At 50.5% G+C, this 10,000-nt stretch overlaps 1 protein-coding gene and 1 pseudogene across 1 annotated transcript in view; both read left to right on the top strand.

Moving 5' to 3' along the window:
* Positions 1-10,000, top strand: part of LOC140188933 (serine/threonine-protein kinase MRCK alpha-like) — a 117,611-nt gene that overhangs the window by 80,480 nt on the left and 27,131 nt on the right. Inside the window, 3 exon segments of the mRNA XM_072245584.1 lie at positions 77-120; positions 6,869-6,961; positions 7,228-7,437. Of these exon segments, the coding sequence (XP_072101685.1) occupies positions 77-120; positions 6,869-6,961; positions 7,228-7,437 (347 nt within the window).
* LOC140188881 (small ribosomal subunit protein uS12-like) lies at positions 2,188-4,917 on the top strand (annotated as a pseudogene).

The raw sequence follows: 10,000 nt of genomic DNA, 5'->3' as shown, positions 1-10,000 counted from the left end.
CCGAAGAATGACGGTACGCAATCTCGAATCTCCATCCGACTTGCTAATGCTGGCTCTCCCTCTGCTTCTACCGCAGGTCTGCAACAGGAACGTCTGCTGGCCTTCCTCCCTCGCCTCCCGGTGAGTACAGGACGTGCGGGCTCCACCCCTCCCACCGCTCCGTCGCACCACCTACGACCCCCACCCCCAACCTCCCACAATCCGCTCCCAACCCCTGACTCAACGCTAACCCACGCCTCCCCGTTTTCCTGTGACTCCCAGCAAGCCGGGGGTTCAGGTCCCGACAAGTCAGCTGCCAGACTTAAACGCCGGCAGGCGAAGTTTGAAATGAAATCGTCCCGAGAGCAGAGTTTAAAGTAAATTTCATTATCAGAGTACATATACCGTATGTCACCAGATACATCCCTGAGGTTCATTTTCCTGTGGGCATACTCAGCAAGTCTATAGAATAGTAACTGTAAACGGGATCAATGAAAGATCAACCAGAGTGCAGAAGACAACAAACTGTGCAAATGCAAATATAAATAAATAGCAATAAATAACAAGAACATGAGATAAAGAGTCCTTAAAGTGAGATCATTAGTACATGGAATATAGAATAGTACAGACAGTACAGGCCCTTCGGCCCACAATGTTGTGCCGACCCTCAAACCCTGCCTCCCATATAAGCCTCCACCTTAAATTCCTCCATACACCTGTCTAGTAGACTCTTAAACTTCACTAGTGTATCTGTCTCCACCACTGACTCAGGCAGTGCATTCCACGCACCAACCACTCTCTGAGTAAAAAACCTTCCTCTAATATCCCCCTTGAACTTCCCACCCCTTACCTTAAAGCCATGTGCTCTTGTATTGAGCAGTGGTGCCCTGGGGAAGAGGCGCTGGCTGTCCACTCTATCTATTCCTCTTATTATCTTGTACACCTCTATCATGTCTCCTCTCATCCTCCTTCTCTCCAAAGAGTAAAGCCCTAGCTCCCTTAATCTCTGATCATAATGTATACTCTCTAAACTAGGCAACATCCTGGTAAATCTCCTCCGTACCCTTTCCAATGCTTCCACATCCTCCCTATAGTGAGGTGACCAGAACTGGACACAATACTCCAAGTGTGGCCTAACCAGGGTTTTATAGAGCTGCATCATTACATCACGACTGTTAAACTCTATCCCTCGACTTATGAAAGCTAACACCCCATAAGCTTTCTTAACTACCCTATCTACCTGTGAGGCAACTTTCAGGGATCTGTGGACACCTACCCCCAGATCTCTCTGCTCCTCCACACTACCAAGTATCCTGCCATTTACTTTGTACTCTGCCTTGGAGTTTGTCCTTCCAAAGTGTACCACCTCACACCTCTCCGGGGAACTTAAAGTTGCAGATCCCCCTCCACCTCTGATCCTCTGAGAAAGTAACATCACACTGGGGTTGTAAAGAGAGCTTTTGGCACGTTGGCCTTCATAAATCAAAGTATTGAGTACAGGAGATGGGGTGTTATGTTGAAATTGTGCAAGATGTTAGCGAGGCCAAATTTGGAGTATTGTGTGCGGTTTTGGTCACCTACCTACAGGAAAGATTGAAAGAGTGCAGAGAAAATTTGACAAAGATGTTGCCAGGTCTGGAGGACCTGAGTTATAAGGAAAGATTGAATTGGTAGGACTTTATTCCTTGGAACGTAGAAGATTGAGGGGAGATTTGATAGAGATATACAGAATTATGAGGAGTATAGATAGGGTAGATGCAAGCAGGCTTTTTCCACTGAGGTTGGGTGGGACTACTGCCAGAGGTGACGGGTTCAGGGTGAAAGGTGAAAAGTTTAAGGGGAACATGAGGGGAAACTTCTTCACTCAGAGGGTGGTGAGAATGTGGACTGAGCTGCCAGCACAAGTGGTGCATGCAAGCTCGACCTCAGTGTTTAAGAGAAGTTTGGACAGGTTCATGGATAGCAGGGGTACGGAGGGCGGTGGTCCTGGTGCTGGTCGACGGGAGTAGGCAGTTTAAATGGGTTTGGCATGGACTAGATGGGCTGAAAGGCCTGAGCTGTACTGCTCTCTGACCTCTGGTCGCCTCCTGAAGTCAATAATCTGCTGACGTGGAGGGAGAGGCTGTTGTCACGGCCAGATTGACGGTGGAGTGGGTTAAAAGCTCAGCACGACGTTGTGGGCCAAAGCGCCGTAGTGTCCTGTGTCCTATGCCCGCCACCTCGGTATCCCCGTATCCCTCGATTCATTGCCACCTACGCGCCAGAGTGCATGGAACTACCTTCCTGAAGCTCAGAGTGAAAATGAATACAATAAAGCAAGCGAGCACAAAGGGTTAAGTGCCGCACTGTACGTACGGCCAGAAAGTTGCGTGACCCTCGCCGTGGTCAGAAGGGACATGACATGCAGGACCAGAAAGCCCCACTAAAGGCTGGCCCATTGGCATGGGCGGCCCGTGCCAAGGGACTGGTCTTAGAAAAAGTTGGCGTTGAGGCAAAGCAGCCTCGGAAAGGGCAATCGAGTGCAACTTATTAAGAGTGGCAAGGAAAGGGCAGCGTTTGTTCCAAAGGATGATCGCTTGAGTTTCGCAGAGGAAAGCAATGAAGATGGATAGAACATAGAAATCTACAGCACGTTACAGGCCCTTCGGCCCACAATGCTGTGCCGACCGTGTTCAAAGATTCAGAGGTCCAAATTTAACGTCAGAGAAATGTGTACCATATACATCCTGGAATGCTTTTTCTTCGCAAACATCCACGAAAACAGAGGAATGCCCCCAAAGAATAAATGACAGGTAAACGTAAGAATCCCAAAGACCCCCCCACCACAGCTCCTCTCCCTCCCGCGCGTAAGTGGCAGCGAGCAACGATCCCCCTCCCCTCTCCCCCCACCGGCAAAAAAAAGCATCGTCACCGAGCACTCAAGCATGAGCAAAACAATAGCAAAGACACCGACTTGCAGTTACCCCAAAGACTTCACGTTTAACCCGGTATACGACATATCACAGGCTCTCTCTCTCTCTCTCCCTGATAAGGTAGAAAGGGTTGTCTCCATTTTTCCCAGCGAGTGAGAGCAAATAACTCGCTGGTTTACGAAAAGTCCGTGAGTCACTTTTCTCGAGCTCTGTGCCTGAAGATCACCAAGATCTCAGGTCTTCGGGGCCACAGCAGATATCCCGACTCCCCCAACGACACACGGGTCTCCTGCTGTGACACTGACCCTCAATCCGCCCGTCTCCAGAGCCCCGGGATCTTAGGCTTCCAAATCCGAGCCGGGCTCTCAGGCCAAACCCTCGGTGTGCTGAACAATGGCCAGTCCTGAAACCCCGCGAATGGGTCCTATTCCCGCAAAGAATCAAAGTCAGCGTGTAACTCCAGGTCAGGGTCTTCAAAAGAACCCTGAAAGGGAAAAATAGAGATATTAAAGGTGGAAATAGAGCTGTTTCCAAAGATGCGAACAAAGGAGTTGGCATTTAACGCCATCTTAACTTCGCTACACCTCCCCGAGTAACCTACTCCAGAAACTGTCTAGAATTTCCCTACTGCATAGCCCTCTATTTTTCCAAGCTCCATGTACCTATCTAAGAGTCTCTTAAAAGTTCCTATTGTATCCACCTCCACCACCGTCACTGGCAGTGCATTCCACACACCCACCACTCTCTGTGTGGAAAAACTTACCCCTACTTCCAAAAAGTTCCTACTTCCAACCATTTAAAACTATGCGCCCTCGTGTTAGCCATTTCAGCCCTGGGGAAAAAGCCTCTGACTATTCCCACGATCAATGCCTCTCATCATCTTGTACACCTCTAGCAGGTCACCTCTCATCCTCCGTCACTCCAAGGAGAAAAGCCCGAGTTCACTCAACCTATTCTCATAAGGCATGCTCCCCAATCCAGGCGACATCCTTGTAAGTCTCCTCTGCACTCTCTCTATAGTATCCACAACTTTACCATAGTGACTACTATATCTACTGTAGATAGATATAGATACCTTATTGATCCCTACAGGAAATCACAGTGTCCCAGTAGCATTACCAGTGCACAAATACACAAATATTAGAAGAGAAAATTCTAAGGTGCTGGGGAGTAGGTACAGGAGAGATGTCAGGGGTAAGTTTTTTTACGCAGAGAGTGATGGGTGCGTGGAATGGGCTGCTGGCGGCAGTGGTGCAGGCAGAAACGATAGGGTCTTTTAAGAGACTTTTGGACAGGTACATGGAGCTCAGAAAAATAGAGGGCTATGGGTAAGCCTAGTAATTATAAGGTAAGGACATGTTCGGCACAGCTTTGTGGGCCAAATGGCCTGTATTGTGCTGTAGGTTTTCTATGTTTCTATGTCTATAGAAGTAGGAAAGAATAAAAAGTAAGGAGGGGGTGATCACTTCCCCGGCGATAGGTTGACTCATTCTAGAGCCTAACGGCCGAGGGTAAGAATGACCTCGTACAGCACTCTTTGGAGCAGTGCAGTTGTCTCAGTCTGTTACTGAAAGTGCTCCTCTGTTCAGCCAAGGTGGCATGCAGAGGGTGGGAAACATTGTCCGGAATTGCCAGGATTTTCTGGAGGGTCCTTTGTTCTATCACAGTCTCCAGTGTGTCCGGTTTGACTCCAATAACAGAGCCAGCCTTTCTGATCAGTTTATTGAGCCTGTTGGCATCACCCACATTGATGCCATTGCCCCGTGTGTAGAGGATAGTACTGGCGACAACAGACTGGTGGAACATGTGAAGGAGAGGCCTGCACACTCCAGAGGACCTCAGTCTCCTCAGGTAGTAAAGGCCCTGCACAAAGGCAAGAACAGAAAATGATTTTCTGCCTGCTGGTTTTGGTCGTAAGGGACATGCTGTTGACGATATTCCTGGTGTCCAGCTCAAGGTGGTTAAAGTAGCCAGTGTCTCTCTGATGACCCTGTACAGAGGCAAGAAGGAGAGATCAAGATCTTAAACCTGTCATTGTATTAATAAATATGGACAATAAAACATTTTGAAGTTAAAAAAAACACACACACACAAGAGAGTAGTCCAAAGATTGCAGCTCGGTCTGAGGCAGAGATTAAGAATGTGGCAGGTTTACTGGGTAGGGGACGTGAGAGAGGTGATCCGTTCAGGAGCCTGACTGCAGTGAGGAAGAAGCCACATAAATCTGTTCATAGTGAAATTGGTCCCCGAGACTCCTCAGTCCTGTGTTCCAATGATTCCCCCACCCCCTCGTGTGGGGGTGACCTCCAAGAGGACCACAACCTCGTCGTAGGGTCTGGAGGCTTGCCTGCCTCAAAGACCCGGAGAGCTATGTTGACTGGAGTCAGGGCTTGGTGCTTTGGCCATTGGCAGGGTCACCCATGCCAAACAGGTCAAAGGGGAGAGGTCAGACTAAGAGTGGTCCACCAGTCCTCCAGGTTCAGGGCTGACAACCCTGACTGGTCAGACAAAACTGTTGCAGAAACAGCAACGAAGAGTCCTACATCTGAGTGTGACGGTATTCCTGAGTCTCCACCCGGGACTTGCGTGACTGACAGCGGAAGACCAGGAGGAAGCTACTGACACGATGAAGGGAGCCCTGAACACCGCCAGAGATGGAGGACCTTCACTGCTGCCCAGAACGGAACGGTCAGAGTGTGGAATCTGTCCTCCCCTGGGCCTCTCTCCCCACCCCAGGACCCTCATAAACCCACCTTTGATCAGGTTCAGGAAAACCAGCCCACAGCCTGCCCGTCCTGACCTTCCATTGTAAGGCAGCGCCTTCGCCCCTCCCTGAACCGGGGGTCTCCCAGCCTCTGCCCACACCCAGCCGCATCCTCGTCACCCGACTCCCGGCTGCCCAGTGACTCTGAGGGTTTCTTTTTGGAGTGGGGATTACATTGGACACTCTTTCTTTTAACACTTTGATTAGTTTCTACACAGAAGAATATGGAGTGCAAGAAGGTATATATAAAGGTTGAAAAAAAACTACCAATTACATTATATCTATTCATAATAACAATCTCATTACCCCGTATTCATGTAGGTCAGTCAAAGTTATATTGAAATATACTAACTTATTACAAAAAATTTCATCCGTAAGGCTAGTGATGTTGTGGGGATGGAACTGGACTCTCTCACGGTGGTGTCTGAAAAGAGGATGCTGTCTAAGTTGCATGCCATCTTGGTTAATGTCTCCCATCCACTACATAATGTACTGGGTGGGCACAGGAGTACATTCAGCCAGAGACTCATTCCACGGAGATGCAGCACAGAGCGTCATAGGAAGTCATTCCTGCCTGTGGCCATCAAACTTTACAACTCTTCCCTTGGAGGGTCAGACACACTGAGCCAATAGGCTGGTCCTGGACTTATTTCCTGGCATAATTTACATATTACTATTTAACTATTTATGGTTTTATTACTATTTAATTATTTATGGTGCAACTGTAACGAAAACCAATTTCCCCCCCGGATCAATAAAGTATGACTAGGACTAAAAAGAATCTAACCTCTACCAAGACCGAAGCTGTTGATTAAGGAGGGAAAAAAAGGTAAAATACCTTCTCGTGTGATAAAAATTAATACTAGCCAACATCTAAATTTAAACAAAGAATTGAGGGTTTTGAAAGTTTTGAAAATAATTCAGAAAGGGTCCCCACAATGTCTGAAAGTCTTGAAGAGATTCAGAAATTGAACAACGAATCTTCTCTAAATGTAAGCATTAACATCGCATAACCATTGAGGATAAACATATTTCCATTTAAACAAAAGCGCCCTCCTAGCTATAAGAGAGCTAAAGGCCAAGATATGTAAATCGGATGTCTTCAACTTGATATCTTGTCCAGCAACAATACCAAATTGGGCCGCCAGAGGGTTAGGCTTAAAATTGACTTTGAAAATTCTTTCTAAATGTCACCGGTCGTCTCACCCCGCAGTATGAGCTTCCGGACGCTTCCGCAAGTTCCACGGACAGCGGGAAGTTCTCCCCGACCCAGAGTCCGGGCAGTCCTGCTGCTGAGGTGGCTGAGGTGAGTAGCCCGTGGCCGGGAGGGTGGGATCGTTCTGTCGCCCCGGGCTGGGGTCACTCCGCCGCCCAGCGTGGAGAGCGCTCTGTTCATTAATTCCGTCTTTCTCTATCCCCACTACCTGACCTGCTGAGTCTCTCTTGCGCTTTCTGGTTTTATTTCAGAGCGGCAGCATCTGCAGGGTTTTATTATTCAGGGAGTCACCTTCGTCTTAGTGGCGTCGCCTCGACTCCTTCCACTCCTAATGCCCCCTGTGCTTGCTCCAACAGCCCGGAGCCAAACCCTCGTCTCCGACCGCGTCAGTGAAGAAAGCCCCAGTACCGGCACCACGAAGCTTACCGGGCATCAAGGTAGGAACTATCGCTGCAGGGCGGACGGAGGTTGTGGGGGGTGACGGTGGGTTAAAACCGGCCCGGCGCCGCGGTGTCCCGTCACATACTCCCAGGGTCATAAACCGGCTGGTGGCCTTCCGTGTTGTGGTACCGGATGGTCACCTTGGCCCCACCCGCCCCCTTTGTCGCGAGAATGCAGAGGAAGCTAGTGGACTTCTTCTGGGGAAACAGGAAACACTGGGTCTCTGCAGCGGTCTTGAGTCTCCCAGAAGGAGAGGGCGGACAGTCGCTGGTGTGTGTACGCACACGACTGGCGGCTCTCCGCCTCAGGACTCTGCAGAGATTCCTGTACGCCGAGCACCCTCCCAGGTGGCACGTGTTGGCGACTTTCTTCCTCCGGAGGGGCTGCTGCCTTCACGAAGATATGCAGTTAGCACCGGCGGGCGTCAGCCGTGCTGCTTTGCAGAGGCTGCCCGACTTCTATCAGGACCTACTGAGAGTCTGGAACATGGTGGCCTCAGGCCGGGAATCCCCTCCTCTGGCAGAGGGCGGGGTCCTGGCCGACCCTTGCCCTGCCTCAACGGATGTCGGTGCGGTTCGGGTGTGTGGATCGACTCAAGCTGAGCTGCTCGTCGGGCACAGGCCCCGCAGCCCTACCCGGGAGTTGAATCCACACAACTTGAGCCGTCTTTCATCGACACCCACAGTCCCGTTCAGGGATGCAGGCAGGAGGTACCTTTATGGGCTGCTGCTCCACACCCTCCACTTCCTAGCATTTGTCCACCGTCCCGACACGCCATGGCGGTCGGTCTTTCCACCTGGGGGTGAGGGGGGTCCCCAGAGGAAGTCCCTTTACGAGGAGGTTCTTCCCATGCACCTTGGGGATCTCGGCTGGAGGGTGCTGCACAGAGCGGTGCCCTGCAGTAAGTTCTTTAGTTTGTACACGGATCTCCCAGCCGTGTGTCACTTCTGCGGGCTGGAGGAGACCATGTACTACATGTACATGGAGTGTGCGAGACTGCAGCCCCTTTTCGCGTATTTGCGTGGGCTGCTTCTCGCCTTTTGGTTGCATTTTAGCCCCACCCTATTTATATACGGTCATCCAGTAAGGAGGGGGGCACAGAGGGATGAGGATGTCCTTGTCAACTTGCTCCTGGGGCTGGCGAAAACTGCCATCCGTGGGTCTTGGGAACGGGTGGCGGGAGGATCTGCCCGGGCAGTCTGCCTGGCAATGCTCAGGGGGTATGTTCGTGCCCGGGTAAATATTGAGAAGGAATACACGCAGTTCACGGCGACCACAGAGGCGTTCCGGGAACATTGGGCTCCGCTGGGTGTAAATGCCATCATTGACAGAGATAGAAACATTTTAGTTTAATGTCGTTTGTCGATTTTTAGTGTAGTAATTGTGTTTTGTTATAAAGATATTTTGTAAATGAAAGAAAAGGGATAGGGTTTGGCACGCCGGACTCTGGGCAAGGGTGGAGCGTTCAGCTCCGTCCGCTGCCTTATCACAGAGCTGGCACGGCTCCGGCAGAAGTCGAGTTTACGGTCTCCTGCCCAGGCGCAGTGAAAAGCAGACTTACAGAAAACAGGTAACTTAAAAATAAATGATACAGATCTTTTCCCCATAAGAAAATACAACTGGAAGTTAAGAACTCCACTTTAGCGCCAGGAGCGCAAGGGAATCTGTAGATGCTGGAAATCCAGAGCGACACACACACACACACACACACACACACACACACACACACACACACACACACACACACACACACACACACACAGAAAATGCCGGAAGAACTCAGCAGGTCAGGCAGCATCTATGGAAGGGGGTAAACATTCATCGTTTCGGGGCCGAGACCCTTCCTCAGGACTTGCCGAGATCGCTGCTGACCGTACCACTTGGCGACAGCTGCGTAGGGACGGGGTTCGTGTTCTGGAGATGGAAAGGACAACCAGAAGACAGAAGAGAGCCAGGAGAAATGAGCCATGATCGCCACCACTACCACGTATACATGTTCCACCTGCAATAGAGCTTGTGGGTCCGGGATAGGACTGTATAGTCATCAGAGATCTCACCGTTAAAGGCGTGGACATCGTCATCGGATTTTGATGGACAATCGAGGAGAGTGTGTGTGTGTGTGTGTGTGTGTGTGTGGTTGGTTCGAGAACCCGATGGGTGAGGAAGGGCAGTCGCAGCTCCTGAACCCGGCGGTGCGGGACTTAAGGCTTCTGAACCTCCTGTGAGAAGATGGCCGGGCCCGAATGGTGGCGATCTTTAATGGTGAAGTGGTGCCGCTTACGAGGTGCTACCCTTGGAGGGGAGGGATGTGCCCCTGATGTAGTGGCCTGAGTCCGCTACTCGCCGGCGCCTTTTACATTCCCAAGCTTTCACATTGTCGTAACAGGTCAGGTCACTTTCAACAGTACACAGGCAGAATTTTGTTAGTGTTCGTCTCAAGTCGAACCTCTGTGGCTATCTAAGAAAGTCGAGACGCTAGCGCGCCTTGTTCAGACACAGAGTGAAGCTCCCTCTGCACCGTCCCATCACACAGTCCCAGGTCAGACACAGAGTGAAGCTCCCTCTACACCTTCCCATCACACACCCCTGGGGTCAGAGACAGAGAGGAGCTGTGCTGACTGAGCTGGGAGAAATCGAGGCAAAACTACTGGATAAAGTTCGTGGAATACTTTGGAGGTGGCTCTAAAA

This window comes from Mobula birostris, chromosome 28, assembly GCF_030028105.1.
Source record: "Mobula birostris isolate sMobBir1 chromosome 28, sMobBir1.hap1, whole genome shotgun sequence".
Taxonomy (NCBI): domain Eukaryota; kingdom Metazoa; phylum Chordata; class Chondrichthyes; order Myliobatiformes; family Myliobatidae; genus Mobula; species Mobula birostris.
Note: the sequence above shows the minus strand (reverse complement) of the source record. Positions and strands in the feature narration are given on the sequence as shown.